The sequence below is a fragment of the Dermacentor silvarum genome, chromosome 2 (assembly GCF_013339745.2).
Source record: "Dermacentor silvarum isolate Dsil-2018 chromosome 2, BIME_Dsil_1.4, whole genome shotgun sequence".
Classification (NCBI taxonomy): domain Eukaryota; kingdom Metazoa; phylum Arthropoda; class Arachnida; order Ixodida; family Ixodidae; genus Dermacentor; species Dermacentor silvarum.
Window position 1 is genome coordinate 247212412 of NC_051155.1, and position 26482 is coordinate 247238893.

At 41.9% G+C, this 26482-nt stretch overlaps 1 protein-coding gene across 1 annotated transcript; it reads right to left on the reverse strand.

Moving 5' to 3' along the window:
* Positions 1-328: 328 nt before the first annotated feature.
* Positions 329-26141, reverse strand: LOC119443057 (intraflagellar transport protein 80 homolog; the record flags this gene model as incomplete). The annotated part of the gene is made up of 17 exons (XM_037708195.2): positions 329-468; positions 5200-5323; positions 6473-6645; positions 8601-8690; positions 9635-9806; positions 11059-11206; positions 11513-11645; positions 14167-14231; positions 17032-17195; positions 18462-18536; positions 19494-19667; positions 21386-21510; positions 22165-22302; positions 23382-23581; positions 24438-24506; positions 25076-25186; positions 25859-26141. Coding segments are annotated over 17 exons (2313 nt in total), but the record flags the coding sequence as incomplete, so codon positions are not given.
* Between the last annotated feature and the right edge of the window lie 341 nt (positions 26142-26482).

Here is a 26482-nt window from a genome sequence, read left to right on the forward strand (position 1 = left end):
ACAGCCCAAGACTTCCGCTTGGTTCCCACAGGTTCAGTGGAGCTCTGTTAAACTGAACTTCTGACATCTTGAATAAATTACCAAAGTACCTTCATGTTTATTTCAGGTGGGATTCTAGTGTGCTAAAATAATCCCACTAGCACAGGCACCATCCACCAACACTGCACTAGCTTCATACTTTTAGAATACAGATTTTATTTTGAAAACTTTGTCCTGATGAAGTAGGACATGCTGCATTCATTATATTCCCCAAGCAAGATGAGGCGAAACAGTTGTGTGGTCATAGCGAAAAATAGAATGTTCATGTCATCAGTAGTGAACCGCCAGGTTGAAGAAAAGAGATGAAAGCTTTATTAGTGGCATATTTTAGGCTGCTGCAAGCTTTGTTCTACACGCTTTTCAACCATATTTCTCTTTTTCATACTCTTCGGCCATGGCAGCATTGATCTTTGCCCAGTCGACTTTCACCTGAAAAAACAAGCAAAAGGCAAAAACAATGCATAAGCAAAGCAAGACACTTTTCTTCAGAAAGATGGTTTGCTGGGCGAATTCATATTCTATTCTTCAGGCAAGCAACACAAAGAAAGCTCAATATGACAGAAAGGAAGAACGGACACTTTTCTTTCATTGTGTGATTCAATGCCTCTCTTTACTGAGACATTTGCCGTTGCTTTTTACTTGTGCCTAGAGAGTAAGGACAGTGAACAACATGGGAAGTGCAGCAAGAAAGAACTGAAGCCTGTTATACATTCCCACCTACGATTCCAGCAATGAACAGATTTAGCTTTAGCTGAAAATGATGTTAGCATCAGCAGGTGAACAATGGAGTGAAAGGGAGAATTGAAGCAGTTAGCAGCAGTTACTTCTAAATATAATTTTCTTCCTCACCTTGCCTCTCTCATATATGCAGTATGGGCTGGCAGGCACCTGTGAACAATGCGCCTCATGTGATTGTATCAGTGCCCCCCCTTAACCATTTGGGACGAGCATGGCTCGTCTTTGCCGAACTGTCCGAAAACTGTTTTGGATGAGTGGAGCTCGTCGGCTCGAGATAATATCTCTTTTCGGGTGTTTTAAACGAGATATGCTCATTTACGGGCTAGTTGGTGTGTTGCTTCGCAGATGGCAGCACTGGGCAGGTAATTTGTTTCTTAAACCGCCATCTCACATTTCTTTGGGGGGAAACTCGTGTTCAAAAAAGTGGCATCTGGTGGAGGCGATGCATGTGTTTCTGGTCCGTCGTCGCGGAAAAGAAGCAGTTCGCTGTCGTTCAGCTATTGGGACGATAGTGATTCAGAAACCGAAGTTTACTTCGTTTCTGGAATTGAAACAATAGCGATGGCTTCGAAATTAGCAGTTCATCGGATGAAGAAGACTGCTCAGAAGACACTATTGCGAGTGTGCGTCATTGGCGGCGCATCGATGTGAAGGACATCTCTACAAAGGCTCCTCGGTTTCTGTTCGTGGGCGTCCCGGGTATGGCGTTCAATATAACATTGCCTGATGACTTGATAAAACTTTCCGAACAACGCTCTTGCTCTGTTTTTTATTGTTGAATACCAGCAGGTAGCTGGCCTCCTTTATCATGAGCAATAATAAACTTTATATGCTAATTTGACTTAGTATGTGCTTGAATTTTTTTTTCAACGCTGAAAACTTGCTTTTTAGAAGGAAAGTATTTAATATCAAACTTTAAAAAAATAAGCAGTTTGGGCACAGAAATTGTCAAAATAATAAAACGGTTAAGGGGCTAATAAATTTGGTAGCATTTACAGCAGCATCTTTAAGTAGCATATTTATATACATTAGCATATAAAAAATAGCCATTCAGTGCTTGGTATACCTACCCGGGCACACCAAGACTTGGCTCTTAGAATCAGACGTCTACGTAAAAAATTACATATAATTAATTGGCCTCCTGACCTCCTTTAATTCTCTCCACCTAGCAGGTTTCCGCTGAACTATTGCATCAAACACTTTGCTTCAAGTTGTTGATAAACTCGACTTAGCTCAGCCATCTGCTAGCCGCCTGGTTAGCTCAGATGGTAAAGCGGCTGCCCCAGAAAGGCAATGGTCCCGGGTTCGAGTCTCATCCAAGACAAATTTTTCTTCAACTGCGAGGCTTTTCTTTCGAGGAATCCGTATGGGTTTCCTTTGTAGCAATTGCTACGATTGGGTGGATGTCTCACTTTCCCTTTAATTATTTCTCATAATCAATTACGTCTTTTGTAATTTTGTACTTAACGATTAGATTGTTTACTCGGTAATGCTCACTGCAATTAAATTACTTTTTCAGTACCCAATTTCATATAACCAGTTACATTTTTGACAACACAAGCTATAACAGGCAACACAGCTTTGAGCACTTACATTTGATGGGAACTGCAGTGACCAAGAGAATGAAAACAGGTCACTACAGTGACGTCACTAACTGCCTTTCCACCTCTCGTCTCACATTCTCCTTGATCAAGGTCGACACCATAGCTTCTGAGCAGTGACGCAACTCTTAGATTGCTCAACTCATAGACTTCATCTCCGGGTCATCAAGTTTTGTGGTACTTAACTCGCTTCACCATCAGGCTTCTCATTTCGCTGTATGCAATGACCTGCTCTACAGACGCAGTTACACACCAGAGAGTCGTAAACGGTTGCTCGTCATTCCAAGAACCTTGCACTCAGAAATCTGCTCCTCAGAAATTTGATGGGAACTACAGTGACCAAGGGTATGAAAATTGGTACATGGGCTACCTCATTCTCTCAATCAGCGTATTGCAGCTATGCCTGGATCACCTGAACAGGGCAGGCTTGCAGATTTGCACACCTCTTGGAAGTCCGACCTCTGAACTTTTATACTACAACAAATTTATCTCTTTCCTGGAAGCGCTTTTAAGCGGCCTTCATAGGTGCTAAGATCTGCTACTTGATTCTTCTTCGCTTAGTGCAGTCTATGGCTTATCTGATTTAAACTGATGTTTCTGGCCGTCAAACACTTATGTTTCTATCTGTTTGATATACGTGACTCACACACGCCTATTTTTGTGATTGTAACACACGAACAGTACACTGGAACCTCGTTATAACGAAACGGATATAATGAAATAATGGATATTGTAACGTGTACACATAACAATATAACGAAGTAAATGAAGTTTTTCATGAAATCCCCATACAGATCTACGTAATAAAGACCTCGTTTTAAAGAAGTGAAATTGTCTTGCAAATGGATATAACGAACCAGATTCGTCTCCGAAACCGAATACCCAACCGCTGCACGCCGAGTACATTGCTTTCTGCGGGATAAGGTTTTCATTCACCACAGCAGTTAAAATCTCCAGCGTCACCGCGACGAATACGTTGTAGAGCAACACTGGTCTTTGTCACCACCGCGTGTGGCTGCACTCAAGTGGTACAAGCAGCGGCTCACTATCGCACTTCTCCACTGACCTCTCGCATCCCTGGCTGCGCGAGTCGCGTCACGCTGCGCGGCTATGCGTGGCGGTGTGAAAGATTAGTGCATTCACTTCAACTATGCGCCAGCCTCCGCGGTACAGGCAGGCGCAGCTAGGCGTGACCTGCGAGATCTCCCCGGCGCAATCTCAAAGCTCACGTGCAAGCCTGCGCGAGTTCGCGCCATGCTGCACGGCTACGTGCGGCGGTGCGAAATATTAGTGCATTTACTTCTCTCTTTCTCTGTGGTGCGCCACGCAGGCAAGAGCACCTGGGCCTAGCCTCCAAGATCTCCCCGGTGGAATCTTGGGGGTCACGCCCAGGCCGTGTTTGCGCCTGCCCGTGCGGCGGTGCGAAATATTAGTCCATTCACTACTCCCTCTCCCTGCAGCGCGCCGCTTGGGCTGGCAGCTGGGCGTGGCCTTCGAGATCGCATGGGCCCAGAGTCCACAAGCTGGCCAAGCCAAGCCGGCACGGCGGAGTTCGCTTGCCTCCTCGATCACACAGCAGAGCGCTGGGTTGTAACCACGTGCTGCTCGACAGTGACAAGCCAAGTGGAAGGCGGAAGCGAAAGACCATCACAACGGAACAGAAGGCAGCTATCTAAAGGCTGTCGCATCAGGTGCTAAGAAGTTGCGTGTTGCACATGCCGAAGATTCTTTTGTTGTTTTATTCAAATTTCATCGCATGCCTCGCCGTGTAGCATTTCACAGGCCGCAACGCCGTCTTCTTATTTCCATGTTTACAATTGTGCACCCCAATGGGCATACATTGCTATAAATTGCAATAATAAATATAACGAAGTAATGGATATAACGAAGTAATGCCGGCTCTCCCTTCAACTTTGTTATAATGACGTTCTAGTGTATTATTATGGCTGCATAATATGCAGCTTTATATTAAATTACATTACAGATTTGGCCACCTTTTCAGGGAAAGTGAACATTTTAATCAGTCGTTTTAGTCTAAATGGTGGCGGCCCAACAGATAATGGCCAACAAATTGAAACGGCACATCTATGGCTCGATAGTGATGGCCACTTCAGTTGTTGATGCCATGCAATATCCTGTACAAGATTTTAAAGTTTTTCACGGGCTTATCAGGAGCACCTTCCCCTAGCTCAAACAACAATGAAGTGCTGCATTCCATAGGTGACCCAGACTTGAGCACTGTGGCAGTGAGTAACCACGCAGTCTTGCGAGCAAGGTGTTCGTACATTACAACACAGCGCCCTTCTCTCCACCACGCACATCAAACGAGTTTTGAGTGTTGCTGCATGTGTCTTTACAAGAAAGCAACGGAAGATTATGGAAGAAAATTTGGAAAGCAATTCTTAGTGAAGACAATGCATGAAGGGCTGCAGAGGATGCATTGAAAGAGCCTGGCCAGCTTGTTCTATTTACTGTATTTGTGCATTGTTAATAAAAGAAGGGTGGAAAGTAACATTAAAGTAATCGATTACTTATTAGGAATTACCCAATTACTTTCGTGGGGCAGTAATTGGTAACTGTAATAAATCAGATTTTTCAAAAAAGTAATTGTAATTGGTTACTTCTTTTCTTAATATGTACAAGCCTGCTTGGTAGAAATGACTTCTTCAATTTTTCAGAAGTGCAATTGACCAACTTATCCTGACTTAATATTTCTCTTTAGTTATTCTTTAAATCTGATTTGTTGCAGTGTGGCCTAGTAGTGTTATTGTGAAACGGGGTGAAGTTAAAGAATAAATGGTAAAGTGAAAAGAAAGCTGACCTCCTTGTTGTACTTGAGGAACACAGCATTGTTTTCCTGCTTGCCGAGCCTCTCTAGCGACAAAATTCGATGGCCCAGCACTGTGTCTATGTGGGTATTGTACTTCACTGCAAGGTTCAGGGCCCTGGTTGTGAGGAAAAGATAAGAACATCAGTCCAAAAGTTGAAACTTTACTGACTGTTAAAAAGAGACAAACCACGTCAACACACTGTACTTTCTCTCACAGTATGTAATTATACAAAAGGCATAAAGAATGAGGAAATTAATAATTAGTTGGCATGGGTATTTAACTAGCAATGATCCACAATTCACAATAAACCATGAATGCGAGTAAGCTGGTGAACTACCACTGTGAAAGTTATGCAGTTTGGCTACTTGGTATGAACCCGATTGTGGAAATATAGACTGATGTGGTTCTGCTTTATTCGTGTGCTTTGTCTACTCGTGCTACAATACATTAAAAATTAAAGAGTTTGAGTTTACAGGGGGGGCTAGGCAATGGGACACACAGGCACAACCCACACAATGTCTGCTTATGACACTCGAAGTACCATCTATCGTATTACTTTGTAGTGCAATTTTACATTTCCTATGATGTCTACATGGACTTAAGTTTTCAGGAGCAACTTGCTACACTAGCTTTTGCGCTCCTATGGGCCACGCAACATACAATATTGTCACGCAGTAGTGACGGTGAAGAACACAGCAGCGAAACTGCAAATGACGCAACTTATTATTGGGTGAACTTGTGCCCACAAAAGCAAGTTACACTCAAAGCACAACGATAGTGGCGAACACAGTCGGCAATCATCGAAATCTGTTCAGCGGGTCAAACGCGTCGGCTTTTATACATGAGTCATTGAAGGTTCCAGAGTAATCGCTGGTGCCCGCATGTCTTCCAGAAATTACTAGTATACAATTCGCGCCGCGCATACAATTAGATTACACAAGGTTCGGTGAAAAAAGACAGCAGATAGAACCATCGATAACATTAGAGAAACTTCCGATACATGCAAGCGCGTCCTACACTGAGCGATAACATTTGTTAGACGGTGAAAAGCAGTCACCCGAGAAAGATACACAAATACATGTGTCAATGTGATGTCAGCTCACAACACTATAATGCTGTGTTGAATAATGTGCTATTTTTAAAAACTTATTAAGCAATGGACAGTAAGACTTTGGTAGCTATACAATGAGCTCAGATTTGGAACACGTTCATTCATTTGCATAATGGTAGATAAATAATGAAACAACTAAAGAGCCACATTACCGTTCCCACTCATGAAGACTGATATTCATCATGATGGCACGGAAGCACAGTTTGTTTTGTAGCAAGATGTTCTCGGCTTCTTTTTGATTTCCGCAAAGCAAAGCAAGCTCTGCTGTTCGAACTTCACTGGACTGTTGGGATTTGATGTACTGGAGGTAAAGCACCTTATCAACCTGTTAAAGTAAAGCAGCCTGGTTCATCTGTGGTGTTAGGTAAATGACGCTAAGAAATGATTACTTGAGCTAATCAGAGTCTACACAAAAGTAAGACCATGCCCATACCATTTCATTAAATAATTCTGCAACGAATGAGTATGCGAAAGGAGCATAAGGTCTGGTGCCGCTATCTTGGTGTTCTGGTGTTTGCAAAGTGGCACATACGTTTCAGCGACAATAAACATACTGCCATTAAGTGGTTCAATCTAAGGTCATGAAGGAACAGCCATACAGTAGATATGCCCTCGGCAGTAATGCAAAGAAATGTAAGGGCCTAAGCTAAGCGTGGCAGGTTGCAGCGGTTAAAGAAGCAAACATATCAGAATGGACCAAGTAATGTACCATCTCTGCACTCAGAGAAAATGCTTGTATAAGAATATGTGCGAGTGCCGAGTAAGAACTGAATTAAAAGGTTAAAAGAAACTGGAAATGAGCCTAGAGAGATTCAACATGGCACAACAAAATTAACAGCAATTTCATGGGCAGACAACCTAGTGACAAGACATTACACAGCCCGTCTTTCTCCAATAAAAAAAAAGAATTTGCTGCTAAAATAGGGGCTGACATTTATTGGCTGGGCACACTCTTCGATTGTAAAAAACCCTTTTCATAATTGTAAAGCTAGCATTCCCGTGACGCAGCCTGCTTAACTAATGGCGGCATAGTCATTTTTGCAAACAGCGTGTACAAGCAGAGTTTGCTTGTATTATGACACGGAAAATATAGACGAGGCTCTCCTGATAAAACCATGTGCAAGAGACAAGACCCAGCATTTGCAGCTGGTCCACTTCATGTCAGTTTGAATGAGAACGATGAGCAGTGCCGCCATTAGTTAGGTAAATGTGCAGTGCAGAGAAACGCATTCGCAAATTAGGAAAAGGGTCAATTATCAAAGGTAACCTTAGCATTCTCTCTTAATCTCTTCCTTCCTTTTCCCCTTCCCCCAGCACAGAGTAGCCAACCAGGCACAGTTCTGTAAACCTCCCTGCCTTTCATCTATCCTTTTCTTTCTCTCTCTCTTGGCATGTGACATATTGGCATGTGACATACGCGCATGGCCATGCTGTTATAACTGGAGCTTGCAGACATAGGTTGAAAGGTTGGACCCTTTTGTGAGAATTTTCATTTCCAAGTTTATGTTTAGCGATATTACACTACATTTATGTGCACGTAATACACTCGCAATTCCTCGAGCAACTACAAATTTTGTTCAGCTTCGGTACCAGTAATGCACACAGGTCCTTGCAGCTAGCATAGCTGAATATGGAATGTAGAGAAACCTGTCTGTAATACATGTAGCTCCCAGAAGTATTACATCATAAAACAAAACACACAAAACAGATAGTTGTTTATGTCATCACAGTATCACTGTATAATATTCAAACGTGTTTTTCTGGTGATGCAACATTGATTGACTTTCTTGGGCTTTCACAATTAGCATAAAGCCTTGTACATGATTAATGCTGTAAAACAAGCTTGTGCCCATAATCTTCTATGTGTAGAATGTAATTATCTATTTGTGTTCATAGTGTCGATGGCAAATATTTTTGAAAAATGCATAAATATTTTCTCAAGAGGAGGAAGGTGCGGTGGGTCCAAAGTATGTGGTCAGAATATTTTAACACTAAGACATTTACAGACAAATTTTAGCTACACTACACTAACTAAGGTGTAAAATAGTCCACTGTATGATACTAATGCAAAGGACTAGTGCATGACAGGGTGTGTAAAAAAGAAAAAAGAAAGGGCACAGCATTTTGAATTGTACACTGCAAGTCAAAGAAACAACAAAAGTGGCCTGAATATGAATTGCAGTTCTGAAAAAGAGAGATCAAAACTCCATTCTTGCCTTATGTTGTATATGCTCCAAAGAAAACAAAATAGAAAAAAAGATCAACAAGCTGCAAGATTACCTCATCGATAGCAGCATAGGCTGCCTCTGCCGTGTTCAGTTCTCGTGCACCCAGAGCCATAGCTGCCAGACAGGCCCACAAGGTGGGAAGCTGAAAGAGGGGAATGAAGATTATACTGTGGAATAAAAGCTAACAATGACATGGAGACTACATAATTATATTGTAAGCACAATAAGCTCTTTCCCATTTCAATCTGATTCGCGTACCTACCCATCACAAACTATCACAGAAGTTGCGATTCAGTAAACTCACAACACTTCATGTTGAATAAAATATGGTTTAAAATGTAATTCTTGGTTATAATGAAAAAAGTTATATACACACTTAAGGCATTGTAACACGACCAAAACATGTATTCAAACAGATATAAACCAGTTGTGCTCGCCATAGCCAAGTTCCCAGATGCAATTGTGAAAGCCTATCTAACGACGGCAGAGAGGCCGCAGAAAATTTCAAACAGCAGATAGTGACAAGCAACACACTGCTTTCAGATCACAGTCACCTTTTCTGGTGACATTGCTGTTGCCAATTTCACCTGCTTCATGAACCTGTCTGAATAAATACACTCAAAGCAAGTACCCCTCTCGTAATGGCATCTTGCGCTGCCACAAGAGGCTGGTGCAAGTACGATGAGAACTTCTTTTTTGCATGCATTTCTTTGCAATTATTACGCCTGCACATCTTTCTACCCCGTTAAACTTTTTCACAGACAGAACTTAAATTTTTGCAAAGCTTGACACACCATTCATATAATTGTAGAACGAGCCCAAATTTATAATCTTAATTCACAGAAAATTCAGGAGAGTTTGCAGGTGTGCCATAGCCACTGACTGGCCACAGCGAGTTTCCTACATCTTAAAAAAATGTAATGGTTCTACATGTGACAGATGTACAGATACTATGTATTTGTGATCTCACACTTATCAGTGAAACTTTGTCCAAAAACAGCACACTGTAAGGATGTCAGTGCCAATCAGGTTTTTATCATTTCAAAGTTTCGGCGAATTAAATAAAAAATGGTTTCATTTCAATACCTTAACAAACCTACAGAGGCGAAGAGCATCGTCCCACCGTGAAGAGGCAACGTAACCATGCAGAATTGAGGCATAAGGGGGAAAGGCAAAAGACACCAATGATCCATCCGTCCTTCGAACCAAGACTGTGGACCCAAGAAAGCTCACAATGTGAGGATTGTATCCCAGGTCACTGAAAGAAGTAAGGAACACATTAGGTCAGTAAACCTAAACACATGTGTTCTTCCTTTAACATGTTCACTGCAACGTAGGTCACAGGTGGGTTACGGCACTTATTCTCCCTGTGCAGGGCATTTCTGCAGTGTGAAAGCAACATCTTTGCTAAATATCAACGGAGAGGAAAAATTATCCCTGCTTCTGATCTGATGTGTCATGACACCATCTATTTGCACCTTGAGGAAGCTTCAAAGGAGCACAACTCGCTGGTAACTCACCGGTGGGCCACGACACACCATAGAAACATGACAAATAACACACGACAAATGAAAATTGTTGGTCACCATGCACAGGAATCGAGACTTCAAAAAGTGCTGCCACAGCAAACATTTTAATTAATGTTTGTCTAGAATATGGTATCAAGCAATAAATGTGCAACACATTACACACTTAGCAGCCTCAAAACTGTACAGTGAAGCAGTGCCACTGCAGCAAATCACGCAAACAAGTATTCACGAATACAAAAACAAAATGAGTTCTTGTGATACCACTGCAAGAAATTATGCAGAGACAATACTATTTGATATTTAGTGGTATACATCTCATGGCACACAAAGTGCATGGTGACGTGAGTTTGCAAGAACATTCTCCAACACACAGGTTGAAAGAGTGCCCAGCAATACAATACACACTTCTTTGTATGCGTATCACAGGCATCTGATGCTCCTAATCCCAGGTGTCACGCTTGCGAGCCCCCCTTCGTGTTTTGAACACCTATACACATACGCATAAACCATGACAGCCATGTGATAATTACATGAAAGGGCTGAACAAGCCAGGAAAGACTGTTCAAAGAAGTGTAGCGTGAAAGCAAGCAGCCTTCGCTCAGTCCTTTCAATAAAGCAGTGACTCCTCACAACTATCTGCAATGCCTTAGCTTTCTACATGTTTTTCATGTTATATTTGGATATAAAGAACTAATGATATAGTGATGGCCTTTTAAAAAAAATTAGTGCTTTTGTTAAAGTGGGTTTGACATTATACTCGACAGCCAAAGATTCTATATTCGTAAAGGAAAACAAAAAGTGAGTGAGGCAGAGCTTGGCTTCAGTATGGCCTTGTAAAATGCCTATGCCTACAAGGAGATAATGGCGTGCACCTTTTCTTGGAGCGGAAGTTAGGCGTAACTTTTGTCATGAACTGTCCATTATTAGTATGCTGTAGCATATTTAACAGCATTTCTTGCGAAGGTGTTTCTCATTACTCACGTCATTTCCTTCTCTGTGATCGTGCTGGGCAAAAGGCTACGATCAATCCAGGCGACATCTGGGTGGTTCCATATCATCAGCTTGCCCTCTTGAAGCGAAGCCAAAATGCTCGAATCGTCGTTCCAGCATAAGGATCCTGTCATGACACCTGCAGGTAATGTTGACCTGAATATGTTTTTATCATCTGTATTCATGCACACTATTTATGGCTATTATGGGTACATTTGCCCTCACATTATCTTGAAGTGACACAGGAGAGAGGGCACGTGTTGTTACTCCACAATACATATCATCATCATCATACATATCAACCTGATGTTAAATATCCAAGAAAAAACACTATTCGGAACCTTTACCAGAGCAAAAAGCGTTATTGTACTTTACATTTGTTGCAAAATCATAAACTGTCCAAGTCACGCTCATAAGAATTCATAATATATGCTCGTCTCCCTACCTAGTTTGATGCTCTGGAGTGTCTTTCCATCACGTAGGCTGACAAGATAGAGGTCCTTGTTCTTGTCGATGATGGCTAGTCTATGATGAATCGATGGCGCACACTGGTCAATGCCAACCTGTGTCACTTCGATCTGCATTGGACGCAGTAGGGACAGCTAACAATTATAAAAACAATCTCAACAACAGACACACATGGATAACATTTTAGTGCCGGCAGACAAGGAAAAAAGGGAGCCGTAGACATCAGAAGCAAAAATATTCAGTATTCAATTCAATACTTGTCAGTCTTTTTCTCTTTATTATCGACTCAACCTTTTTTTTTTTTTTTTTAAGCATTACCTCATGCCATGCTTGAACCAAACTGTGACAAACGAAAGAGCAGGATATTGGGAAAGCCTTTGGCCTACCGGTGCCTACGTGGGCGGAGCCACCGACTTAGCCTGGGGGCTTTTGCCCTCGGGCCCTAGTTTCTCTGGACCAAAATAAAGTTCTTGCCATGCCATGCCATGTAGACATCATAATGCAATATTGTAATGTCTATGCTACGAGATTGCTACATCACGTAAGATATTTATTTTTGCAAATTATCTAGCCCTGAAAATTATTTAGCCCTGGGACACTGATTTTGACAGTCTGCATGCTGCTCTATCAGACACTATTCTGATATCAGATGCCGAAATGGAACCTTTTATGTGAATGCCTTGATGAAAATTTCTGAACACCGACCACTTCAGCCAGGAATATTAAGCTATCCCTGCAACCTATCTTTCCAATAAAAGAACACTGGCCTCAGGACCATCACAATTACTGACTGAGCATGAGGGGCAGTGATTATTAATGCGAAGCTTCCCTTGTGAACCCTCCCGAACTTTCTTGACAGTGGCTACTGGCTGGGTGCTGCTGCTGTCTTGCCAAATAGCTCACACTTAAAAAAAAAAATTCAATTATGCACCCAATGCAGGGATTGAACCTCAGTCCCCAAGCACAGCAACCTGATGCTCTAACCATTAGGGCAGAATTTACACAGAGGCTGCTCTATATCTACACTACCTCAAACTATGCAGTCCAAAATTTTGTTGCTGTTAGCCTTTAAGTGCACTTTCATTTCCTTTCACTTATAATTACATTGCAGGTTTCAACTAACATAAATCAGTCTTTCCCCCTTTCCATATCTGTCTGCATAGCTTTCCAGAAGCAAAAATATTCAGGTATTCAATTCAATACTTGTCAGTCTTTTTCTCTTTATTATCGACTCAACCTTTTCTTTTTTTTTAAGCATTACCTCATGCCATGCTTGAACCAAACTGTGACAAACAAAAGAACAGGATTGGCCCATCTCCTAGCATTTAACTGATGTTTGGAGTGAAATGACAAATATCAAACAACACATACAAATGCAATTGCAATTATTTGCACAGTAAATAAACCAGAATTGCTACAGTGACATAATGTGCTGCAGTTAATCAACTCTGCTTGCAAACGCCTAGAAAGAACAGAAGGCATCAGGTACTAGCTAATTATTTTCAAATCACTAAAAAGCAATATGATCATGATGCACAAGTCTATACCAGTGCTATCATGAATGCGTACCAGTTGATCCCATCACGCGAAGTTTTTGCAGAGGTGAAGAGCTAAAGACATAAAATCAAACAAACAAAATAGAAGTTTAAAAAATCAGCAGACTTTGGCAATTCCTCAGGCTCCTAACTCGTTTGCTGCAATGGCAGTAGGCTCTCACAGGAGACAATGTCATCTTCTCAAAAACTTCGACCTTACAACGCCCACAATATCCCACTCATGTGCTACAGTATTGCTTGCTGTGGCATTCGGAATATATGCACAGGCGCCACGGCCATGCTAATGGCACATTTGACTGGTCACTTTCAAGCACTAGTGCTCTTGCAGTGCAGTTTACATTTGGCTGATAGATATTGAGTGCTCAGAACACACCTGCCCGCTTAATTCAGAGCACCGTGCTATAGCTCAGAGCGCTCAGTGGCGCTCTCACCTTCGAGCTTGGAACGTGACTGAGATCTAACGGAATCCTGATCATGTGGCTTCTCCGATTGCTCTGGGAGCAGCTCAGCGTTCGGCTGGGGCAGGCTTTCTCTAGCTCCAATCTCGAGAGGGCTCCACATCAGTGCAAACTGAGTTGGAGTGCAGTAGGAACCAGTAAAATGTATCATAAGGTTCTGTGTAGCACACAAAAACTTACTAAAATTTCCAAGTGTGAATGTTTCACGACAGTTCAGTGGTTAGCGTGTCTGGCTCTCAACTGCACATCGCTGTAGGGCCACTGATTCCCAGTGGCAATGGTGGGTTTTGCTTTTTCGCCATATGGTGAGTGTTCATTTGAAGGTGAGGAGGAGGCATGACAATAAAAGTGGTATGATGACGATAGTGTAAACGAAAGGACAGATGGATGGATCCAGCACACCTAGCTTCGAGCTCTTAGCTGTTGTTACAGCAAGAAGAACTTTCCCTATCCAACCTATCATAAAATGCAACAAAGGAGAGAGCTGCAATTGTGGACCTTAAAGAAAGAAAGCGTCCTGGGAAAGAATATATGTGCTGCTCAATTATACATGCAGTGCCTATTTTGATTGGCATAGGTGCATTTTGTGCATAGCAAGAACTCTTTTTTGGACAGACCTTGTGTGTATATGGTTTCCCATCTCCAGCTGGCTTGCCAGTCCTTATGTCGAACAAATACACCACTGGAAGCCATACCATTTTGATGAGACCACTTCATTGACAAAACAGGCTATGTAGAACAAGACGATGAAGCTTTAAACTATGGAACATGCCATTTTCATAGCTACGCTATTGTTGTAATGGTAAAACAGATCTATTGAAAATCCACAACCTACTCTATCAAGACCACAGCACTTACAGGGCAAGCTTACTGTGGTAACCAATGCTGATATAGTACAAACAGGAAGTATACAGTAGAACCCCGCTGTTATGTTCCCGGGTGCTGCGTTTCCCCGGCTGTTACATCGTTTTCGGCCGGTCCCGGCACAGCTCCCATAGAACCCAATGCATTGGTAACCCCGCTGTTGCATCGCAACTGTGGGACCGTTCCCGCATCATTCGTTGCGAACTGGCACCCCTGCGCCGGCCCGAGCGGCCATTTTTACTTTTCATGTCGCTTGGCTTGGTGGCTTGACGATGGCAGTGGCCGCCCTAAGTGCCGGGGGCGACACCTATGACGTATTGTCGGTTTCCTCCAGCAAAAGTATGGCCTTTGAGATCCGTATTTGCTATCTAAAGATGGCGTCTATGACGCGTTGTGGTCCTAAAAATTAGTTTTGGCGCATAGATGTTCCGTATAAAGTCCAAGGGTGATAACGCCGTCGCCGCGCGCCGTATGCTGTATGTGCAAGTGAAAGTGTGCGCGGGGAGCCGACGACCGTGTCTAAATCTCTTCCATTGGGCTCGAGGCACCGGCGAGGGAGCGACGGGCGAGGGGGAGGGAGGGATAGGCGAGCGGCGTTGTACTCTAGCATCAACTGTGTACTGCGCGGCGGCGCACGGGCCGTATCTTGAAAGCGATCTGTGTTGAGGGCAGAGTCTAGGCAGTGTAGGTGCGTTGGCGGCTTGTAGCTTTGTGCATGCTGTGTGTTCTCGGCACTCAGTTTGCGAAGCGATAGACAACAGCATGAAGGACACTTCGCTCGCTGCCGCAGCGGCACTTCCTCACGCCAGCGTTTGACAGCGCATGTCCGCGGTCATCGAGTGTGATGTGTTCATGTTTGCCTGTGGGTGCTGACACCATGCTAATGTAGTTAATAAGTGAATGTTTACAAGTTTATACGGACGATAAAACTACTATACTTGCATTGTATAGCTGTCTACTAATTTGCTATCGCAATCGATGCTTCGGCTTTCGGGCGAAACTACGACTTTTTTTCACAAGTAAGAATTAAAATAATATTGTGTGCACTTCAACACTACTCTAATTTGTAATTTTTTCCTATTTCTCGGCTCTTGCGCTTCCCGGCTCTTATGTTTTTTTTTTTACGGTTCCGTGAAAAACGTATCAGCGGGGTTCGACAGTAATTATGCTGTGAATATGTGAAGGTATAATAAGAGACCTAGGAGTCACAAATGCAGCCAGCAAGTCTCTCTTCATGACACTGATTTTGCCCATGCAGAGCACAAGTTCATCAGAGGTGGAACCTGTGTGCACTCTGATAACATCCGCAGTAGTTAAATTTCTTGTATTTACAGTGTTTCATTGGCCCAAACCAACAAATGTGCTCACCGGTCCTGTCCTTCCTTCTCCATGTACTTTTTTTTCGTGCCTAAAACACCATGTTTAGCAAGATTGACTTACTTGAGAAGTCTTTTCGAAACATAAATGCCCACTCCACCGGCACAACAATAAAAATAAGTTGGTTTGGAAGCATTCATCTTTTGCGCTGACTTGCACTTAAAAAACAACTGGTACATGTCAAGAAGCTACGGAAGAAAAATGGGCAGTTGGTAGCTCGAGCTTGTAAAAAAAAAACACACACACAACACACACAGACGGAGAATGAAACGAATAGGAAAGGACAAGCACAGCATCTGTTTCGTTCTATTTATCTTCTTCTTAGTCCATGTATTTTCTGTAGAGGTGTGTGAATATCAGCTTTTAGAAATACAAATCAGATACGAATAGTAAGTATCGAATATGGAGTTGAACAGCCAAACACAATCGCATATATTTACGGCAGAAATATTTATTTCAGTATAATTTGCCACCACACCTCTACTGACTAGTGCAAAAAATACAGCTATCATGGACAAAGGATTAGATTTAAACACAAGGTAACTAATTGTCAATAAAAGAACTGCATGAATAGTCCTCTCAATCGACACCTTTAGAGCCAGCCTGGTTGTAAAAAAGTCTTCTAACAATTAATGGCCACTGTAAGACAAGCTTTCCAGAAGCACTAAATAAATGGTTGCTGACAAAAGATCAAAGGTTGTAGGGAAAAAAAATGTGCTGAAGGATTTGCATGCCGGAAACACATGTAAAAAAAAACCCAGTTCTTACAAGAAAAACATCAGCGATTGTAGCATAAAAAATAAAAATGCTACATGACTGCCAAGAACGACTACATAAGCTAAAATCAAATGTCAGTCCTCTGTGAAACCAAAAACAAAATTATTTTCTTGCATTATTGCAAGCATTACTCATTTTACTTCCGCACTGTTTCGAAAACTTTGATCATTGTTCACCTTCTGACAATATGCATATTGTCAGAAGGTGCCATATTTAGCAGGTGGAGAGCAGTAGCAAGACTTACAGTAGATTATTGTGAAATATTTGGTTGGTTTACAATATTTGAAAAGCCGAATAGTCCCTTTGCAAGTACTAATATGAATAGTAGTTTATGTGTAATATTCGATTCTCATTCGAAACTTCAAATATCCACCCACCCCTAGTTTTCTGACTTTGCAAAGCCGACAACTATGCAATCACTGGTACAAGGTAACCCATGCTGCGAAACTGAAACAGGAATATACCTTTTTCATCAGACTTGTCCCGTACTGCCAATAGGGCATTGCTAAGAGCCACGGTGAAGTGGTTCAGCATATCTGGACGCATGCCGACCCACTTTGGTGCACACACAAACTTGCCATCATATGTGTATACGTAGACGCCACCGCTCTCGACAAGCACAAAGTACCTGTAGGGCATTCCATGAAACATGATCACTATTTATGTTTAAAAAATAAACTGCCGTGGATCATTCAGTGAAAAGGTGGTAAACTCAACCAAGGACAAGCTCTGTTAGTAGTGCACCAACCACAGTTTCAACAACTACAGGGGCACCCATATATGCCATGCTTTCATGCAGATGCTGCTTGTACCTCCTTCATGCAAAATGAAACAAAGTGAGAGTGTTAACAAAGAAGGCAGATATGTTGGTATGAGTTGCATTTTCCTAGCTAGCTGCTCTGTGCTGGGAAGGAGAAGATAGAGAGGAAGAGAAGCATGATGTGTGACGACAAGGATGAACGAAGGAGACCCACTGATATACGTACTAGCACACAAAAATCAACCAAGTTCAAATGCTACAAGTCTGAACTTTTGCTTTTCAAGAAATCAAGCAAGACTTAAATGGCCTGAAAACTCTATTTACAGCTCAGCATTCTTTTGGTGCCAATAGTATTCTGCTGCTGAGCCTGAAGTTTCTGCTTCTATTTTTACAAAACAGCTGTTAATGCCGTGCTCAGTGAAAAAGCTCCCCAGTTGCGTCCCGTCTGTGACCAGCACTCCATAAAAAGGAATGATTACCATCATGTCATCTCTACAACAATGAAAAAGCTAGTTTGCAAACAGCTCTTAGTTCGACTTCTCGAACAGTCAAACGACGATTTCCATGAATCACAGTTCGAACTCTCTCGACGTGGTCATCATCTGTGGATGTGGAAGGTCGTCTAGGCTTGGGATCGTCACCGATTGACATTCTTCCATCTTCAAAACGCTTGAACTAATCATAGCATTGCGTGCCACTCATACAATCCTCCCCGTATGCTCGGCTAAGCAACTTAAATGTTCCTCTGAAAGTTTTCCCAAGTTTCTAGCAGAACTTCACACACACACGCGCTGTTCTTCCAATTCCTTCATTGTCACTTTGGCACCAATCCGAAGAACAGCTTGTTCATGTGCTCACTTCAGCCTGTAGCTCGCCAACTAATGGTCAGAGCGAAATGCGGCAAATGGCAGTTTGTTGTCTAAACCTGCCGTTACATGCACTCAGTAGCCACAGCGTGCTCCCCCTGCCGGTTTGCTCGCTATTTCAAAAGTTTGGTTTCATTTTGAACACACGCCGTACACTACCTAAGTCTGCTGCAGGCCACAAGATAACCCAAAGATGTGTAAAGACTCATTAATTGCTGAACTAATCCACGGCAAAACTCATTGTCTCTACAAGCACAGCAGCACCCACCTCTCAGCCTGTAAGATGAGGCAGATGCTGCCTTCCCTCAGATCAAACATATGAGGAGTGTTCCAATTGTTTTTGCTGCAAAAGAAAGGTGAGAGGGCAGTAAGAAATTGCTTGCAATTTCGTTGGATTACAATGCAATGATATGTGGTGATTACTGCACTTAATTAGGCCTGTGGCCTCTTACTGCAAGTGATAAGCTCTCTGTAAGCAACCAGCATGAAACTAAAACAAAATACCAGAATGACATGTGGCTGAAGATGTTCAGCTCATCTTTTGAAGATGAATACATTATGGCTCATTTGGCTTAGCTTATTGATGTAACCAACACTACAAGGCAGTCATAGCAACCATGTAATTTCAGCCATGACAATGTTACTATGTGCTTTGTTACAGATATGAATAAAGAACATAGTGTTTGACATACATGTTTAATCTTCACAAAAAATGACATTACATCTTACAATGCTAGCATAAAGTGCAAACAAATAATACACTACCTGGAAGTTACCAGTCTAACAAATAAGATGTCAAAAACAAACATCTGCACTGTATGCAGTGAGATGTTTTGTTAATGTTACTATGGTGGATATTCAGTGTTCCCAAGAAAACAGGCAGTTTTTTTAGAGCACCCAAATTTATTACCACCTTCTTTCTTTTTTCTTTTTGCATTTCTGAAATGCCACTAATAATTTAGCTGCTCACATCTTCATACTATAACAGCAAACAGTCTTTATACGCAAATGTGACAAACTGTGTTAAACACTTCACTGAGAGAGTAGTTGTGGTTGAGACATATTGAAGGGTCATGTTTGTGTAGCGCTTGTTCTATGCACCTTAGAGCTCACATTCCCAGGGTGCAGCATGTATTTAGTTTAATGATGTGTTAGACTTTTATGTACATCTAGAAGCTAAACCGAGTAGCAGAAAGCAAATGCTTTCAACATTCCTACCGATTCCTCAATTCACCCCAGTTAAGATACAATTAAATATAATTAAGAAAGCATTATGACTGAACATGAAGAGTAGGCTGACCTGTATATGTAACAGTGGTTTGATGTAACCACAATCAGGTGGCCAAACATCATGGATACTTTGATGATGCTGTCCTGAAAGTCCATCGTTTCTGTGATATCCGTTGTGACATTTTTGACAGCAACCAACTTTCTTCCCACCATAGAAACCTCATAGTTTTTCCACTCGAGCCTCCTAAAAGAATAATGTGAAAAAATAACAGGAAGTGTCACGGTGACAGCTTGCTACAGGGCACCTTTTTCAACTGGTGGTGTTTGTTGAAAAGTGTCTTGTGAGGTACTGACACGGTTACACAAATATTCCGAGACTAATCGCACTAGCTTTTCTGTAACAAAACAACTTGTGAACTTTGTTGTAGCTTGGAAAATGTTCATCACTTAGCTAAGCTACTCCACATTGATTAAACACAGCCAGCAGGTCTTCTTTTTAAAGCAATTTAAACTCTTGCCGGCTGTTGTGAGAACTACTGCCCGGGGCATGGGGTTGCCCCGAGCTCTGGTGCGCATGCTCAGAATGCCCAGTGGTCAGAGCTGGCCTGGCTTTGCTGGAGGAAGACTAAACCTTGGCTGTTTGTGGTCTCGGCATCTTTCTTGAGGGCTACTTCTGAGTACAGGAACCCATGTCCCCACAAGACAGAGACACTGACTACAGATGTAGACAGGCTTGCAATGAAAGTGACTCGGAATGCCCAGTGGTCAGAGCTGGCCTGGCTTTGCTGGAGGAAGACTAAACCTTGGCTGTTTGTGGTCCTGGCATCTTTCTTGAGGGCTACTGCTGAGTACAGGAACCCATGTCCCCACAAGACATAGACACTGACTACAGATGTAGACAGGCTTGCAATGAAAGTGACTCGGAATGCCCAGCGGTCAGAGCTGGCCTGGCTTTGCTGGAGGAAGACTAAACCTTGGCTGTTTGTGGTCTCGGCATCTTTCTTGAGGGCTACTGCTGAGTACAGGAACCCATGTCCCCACAAGACATAGACACTGACTACAGATGTAGACAGGCTTGCAATAAAAGTGAAAGACTGAAGCAATAGATCCGAGTCTGGCCTCCTAGATTTATTCTGGTCATCAGCCAATGATGAATGAATAAAAAAAAAAAAGATAAACAATTAAGAAATGTACGAGCTTCTACTTTAACATTTAGTGTAGCTCAGTTTTGGTAAAATGTCCTATACATTTAAAGGAGTGCCTAAACAAAATTATTGCCTCTTATCTGTTTTAATAACAAGTGTATCTGTTATCCTCACATTTAATGCAGAACAACATAAATGTAGATATGTAATCAGAAAAATTATCTAATTTACATAGCCCATCAATTTCAGGCTGCACTGCTGAAAGCTCGTAGTCTACTGTGATGTCAGAGGAGTGTCAAACAAGTGTGGAAAATGGGCATCAAGCCAGTTTTTAGCCAGAGCGAGTGTGGCCCCTTTTATATGACCTGCTATCAGAATGGTGAATTTATGCCGGTGGATCAGTGCAACTACTTAGGGATCTTTAGAACTTAACTTGAGAACAAGTTGAGGAATGGTGCGTGGTCATGTGATGTGCAGGTACTCGCTGTTCTATAAGAATAAAAACACAGTTGAAAACTAAAGAGAATTACTGGTGCAATGACATTGATACAGGAAATTTGAAGGCAGAGGCTGGAGTTTAGTTAATGCAATACGGAGGTAACTGGTGGCCACTGGGAGAGGCCTTCATCCTGAACCAGACATCAAATATACTGGTGATGTTAATGGCTCGAGGCTGAACTGCATTGAAAAGCTGCTGCAATTGACAGTGTAGAAGGGTATAAGTGTGTGTGCACGTGCTCAGTATGAACTTGATGCTTCGAACAGACATCAAAAGGAGATTACTACTCATTCTTTCTTTAGTGAATGACACACTGACCTATTAATGACGTGAGCAAATATGACCTGTCCATTACCACAAGCACCAGCCACCTGGGTCCCATCGCTGGACCATTCCAGGGAATAGATGCTCTGTGTTTGAGGCTTATCCAGAGAGTAGGACCACTGGATCAAAAAAAAAAAGAAGAGCAAAATAAGACAAAAGGAAGCTCCATTTGGTCAAAGAGGCACTTGTGGAATATGAAAGAAACTTTATATCCTCCATACTTCAAAACAAGAAAGAAAGGGAAATAAACAGACACTTCCTGCACAAATATGAATAATTTGTTGAAGTGCATCATTGTGGTGCTTTGTAATAAATATCATCATGTTTTAGTGACATTAGCAAATGCACACAGAAAAGGCACAAAGGAGCACATTGTTTGATTGTTTAATCAGGCAAACTAGTACATATAAAATAAAAGAGCTTGAAGGCAAAAATAGCAGCAAGCGCAAGCAGCAAATTTTCAGTTTAATGATATACTTTATGGCTTAGTACACACTATTTACAGCCATCATATTACATTCCTGTGAAGTCAGCAACTAGAGTACAAAAATTTTGGATGGCGGCCAGGGCACAATAGCGAACACGTAAACCGATACTGATGGCACGTCATATTAGAACAGGAATGTGATAACCCAGCAGGTCAGTGGCAATAAAGAAGGATGAAACACTTCTTGTGTTTTTCAATAACTATGTATGTAGTGCATACTTCTTTCTTTTTTCCATTTTTAATTTTTTATCTAAAACCCATAGCTTGATCCAAAAACTTTACTTACCCCTGTCTTATCACAGAGACGCAAAGAATTAAACGATCCAACACCAAACAGCTCGCCATCAGGTGTCCAAGCAACTGATGTTATAGGGTAGTCATTGATCTGACTTGCATACAGGATGTGACCAAATATGTCCCATAGCTGAAGCAAAATGCAGTGAATGAAAAAGACAATGATAAGCTCTTGTTTTAGCCATAATTCAATGAGAAAACGAATTCCATCTACTTGTGTGTTCCAAGAGATGTGGTGTAGGTAGTAGCAGTACATAAAGTCACTGATTCAATAATCACTTTTAATGCGATGCATATCATATCCTTATCACATCTTCTTATTTTTATTGTAGCACTGTATTCTCATTAATCATGACATGGATATGAGGCTGAAACTGCAAGAAGCTCCAAAATTAGGGAATCCTCAGTGTTCTATGCATCTCACAGAATAAACATTGCATTGTAATCTTGCAAGAAGATGACCTGCAAGTGACCTGTAGTCTTACTAAAAGTTTAAATTAAGATGTAGCACTTAACGTGTCTTAGTTTTCACTAAATTTTGCAATGAGATTGCATTCATTTGGTCTGCATTATTTAATAAAACACTTGATGTCACTGCCTGTCTAGTTTATCCGTACTTTTATTTGCCGACAAGCAGTGAAAACAGACCTCTCCTTTAAACTAGCTCAGTTCTGATGGCAAGGTACGCATACGGTGGTAAATTGTTTATTTGTTTCTGAACAAAGCAGTTAAGCAAAGTTGTCAAGTGCTTGATTACATGATGCAGACCAAAGAATGCATTTGAATGAAATAATGTGATGGCTGGGCATGAGGTCACAGGTTTGTTGTTCTTCGCAGTTGTTTTTCACAGCAGTTGTTCCTCGGCTGTACATTTCAAATGGGGACACAATGCAAAACATGCTCCTGTACTTAGAGTTGGGTGCCCGCTAAAGAACCTCAGGTGGTCAAAATTAATCCAGAGCCCTTCACTATGGCATATCTCGTAGCTCCAGTGCTTCTTTAGGACAGGAAACCCAATGAATCAATCAATCAAATAATGCAACACTTAGCATAAAATCTTTGTGTTAGAGTTAGGGGAAAGAAAATGCAGGGCACCGTACAAAGCAAGTCAATGAACTGCAAGGCCTGCTTATCGCTAGGTGCCTTTTCATGCACCTAGTGATTTTAAACACTTCTTTGTGAATCCAACAAAGACGTACAGCTACATACCTTGTATCTGCAATCTTCAGAGCCTGATATTATCATGCTGTTGTTTGTGTTCCAAGCCACTGCCAAGATCAGGCCATCGTGGGCTTTCCATTGAACAGGCTTAGAGTTGGGCTGAAGCGGTTTGATCACTAAGTGAGCACCAATGCTGTACAAGACCTGGTTTGAATTAGGTCCCCAGGCTACACAGTATAAGGGCTGTGCTGAAATAAATACGTATAGTAGAGCATGCACTGTAAGCTTCCTAATACATACTTTATCAAGCACTTGAAAAATGTGCATTGATTTTAACAACTTTTTTGTTTTTGTGAAAAAGTTGCAAGGAGGTTGCCATAAGACTCCGTTGAGACACCTATCTGCTTTTGAAGATTTCAACCTTGCTACTTAGAGGCCATATAAATTTCTTTAACATTTTAGACATTAAAAGTTAGTGAAACAGTATGTGTTCTTAAATGGCTAGGCTGTTTAAAACAGACAAACAATGCAAACAAACTGAAATATTCGAGAAACAAAAAGCTAGTCTAAAGAGCCAACAAGATGTGAGGTTAAACACAGCCATAAATTGTATCACTAATTTCTTAATTACTACTCATATATTTACCATGTCACTTGGCAAATGCGCTCAATGAAATCAACAATCATCATTATATAAGCATTTTACTGCACTGTTAGAAGCAATTAAACAGTTGCAGCACGGACGTTGTTTTACAATAACACATTAATGCAATTTAACACTCAATGTGCATGAATTTAACACTCAATGTGCATTGTTTTACAATAACACATTAATGCAATTTAACACTCAATGTGCATGAACAGACATGCAATTATGCATCTTAGTTTGCTTTTGCTTTCTACTATTGAAACTACATTGAAGTGCTCCTCCAGCAGCAGAGATGGCAAAGATCATGGCTAATGCAAACCTGTAAAATCATACACATCACATAAATTATACTGTGATGCTATTTGTGCTGTGCTCAAATTTTGTCCCAGCTTTAACATATATCAGGGACACTATGTGTAATAAAGCAGACACTGACAGCCTGTGACAGAACTCACAGTGTGTTGCCAATGTGGACCGTAGCATTCCATTTCTGGACCAAATTTTTAAAAGGCCATCCTCACCAGCTGCAAGCAACATAAGGAGGTTAGTTTAGCAAGTGCTCCTTTGTTAAATTGAGCGTGATGATGACTGATGGGGTTTGATGCCTCCAACAGCAAGGCTGTGATAGATGCTACAGCTGACAGCTACAGATTTTTGGCCACCTCCATGGGATTCTTTATTGTGTATGCAAAATGTGGTACACGTGAGACATTGAATTCCACCCCAATTGGAATCTGACCATGGTAACTGGGGGCCAAACCTGCAACCTAGTGCTCACCAGCAGATTGCCATAGCCACTGTGGTGGCTGCTTTTTTTGTTTTAGCATTTACACTTATATCCATCACAACATCATTGCATATTTTGAGAGCGTAGTATTTAAGTTATATGTGCTTGAAGACCAGCCAACACTTCATTGTGTGTTTTTGGCGTACTAGACTGCAGGTGGCGAACCACCAACCTAGATTTTACACGTATCTAGATGTGTAGCATCTGCCCATACCTTTGTGTTTAGCATACACCGGTTAGCGCTGTCAGGAATTTCAGGCAAGTTACCATGATAAGCTACTACAAATTGAGCAATTAAAACCCTACCTGTTACAAGAGCTGTGGCATCTGGGCTCCACTGACCCGCAAGCACTGCACCCCTGTGTGCATCAACTGCCTTTTCAATTCTGCCATTTTTTGACAGAAGGTAGAGTTTGCCTGGAAACAAAGTTGGTTGGTGAGCCAAATTCTCCAAAATAGCTAAGGGACACTTCAGGGTTAAAAAGCTGATGCTATGATTGAAAATATTAGATTTTTTTTAATGTGCAGTCTTCTGTCAACCCAATACGCTACACATGTCTTTCTGGATTGTGGCGAAAGTCGTGCATACATGCACCCTTGGTACCTTCCTGTGAACTCAATGTATATGTACTCAGCATTCCAGTGAAAGCATACACATATGCACTACCTACAGCAGTGGTCAAACACGAGTCCGTGACTGAGCGGTTAATTTCACAAGGAAAAGAATGGCACCTTACGCACATGTTCATTTAGTTCACCTGTGCCCAATGGACTAATGTTTATTCTTACACCTTCAAATGATTTAGTGCCAACACTACTTTGTTTCCCTCCATTTCGGCAACTGGTTCAGCGACTGGCTGCACAAAGCTTACGTACGTAGCTTCAAAGAATATGCATGCTGTTGAACGCAATATGACGTACAATGTGTGACTTTATCTGAAACAAACAGCAGTCTAGAGCAGACACGCACAGGTGAAGTCAGTAAATGCAAAAGTGCAGCGATTCCTATACACTAATCCGCAAATACATGCTCACCGCCTCGGCAGGTGTGCATGCGCAACTTCGTGTGTGATCAGCTGCAACCCTTACCGTCGCTGGCTGTAACAAGAATGGCATCAGCATTTCCAGTGTTCTTGCGTGATGTCAGCCCGGTACCCGCTATTCGCGGAAGTGCGTGTATAGACGTTGGGTACAGATCCTCGGGGAGGTCGGCGAGTTTCGCGTTGTCTTTAGAGACGAGGTTCCATGATAAGATCTGGTGGTCATCGCTGCAAGACAGCACCTCATCGGTCGAGCTCCAGGTGACCCCGGTGGATATTTCAGCATGTGCATTGCGAATGTTGATTAAGGAATTCGATCGCGATGCATCATATTTTGAATCAGACAGCAACAATCACTTATTCACGAAATGTGTGCAACAGCGTGGATAAACGGAACTGCCGTTCGCGACGCAGGAAATCGGGCGAACACTTTCTAGATTCTCCCCTCGTAGGCTATGAGACAGCCGCTGTTATTATTGAACAGGTAAAATAAACACACAGTTTGCGGTTGTTGGTTTCACTTGCGCAATACGAGATTCTGTAGATATTGTTTCTTTATGCATACACGAGCCAGCAAGCAAAAGGATATGCCTCCGTTCTTTTGGCAGATATGTCTTCAGCCTCATGCTGGTTACACTACGCGTACGGTGTTTTTAGGCTCTTGCACTTTTTC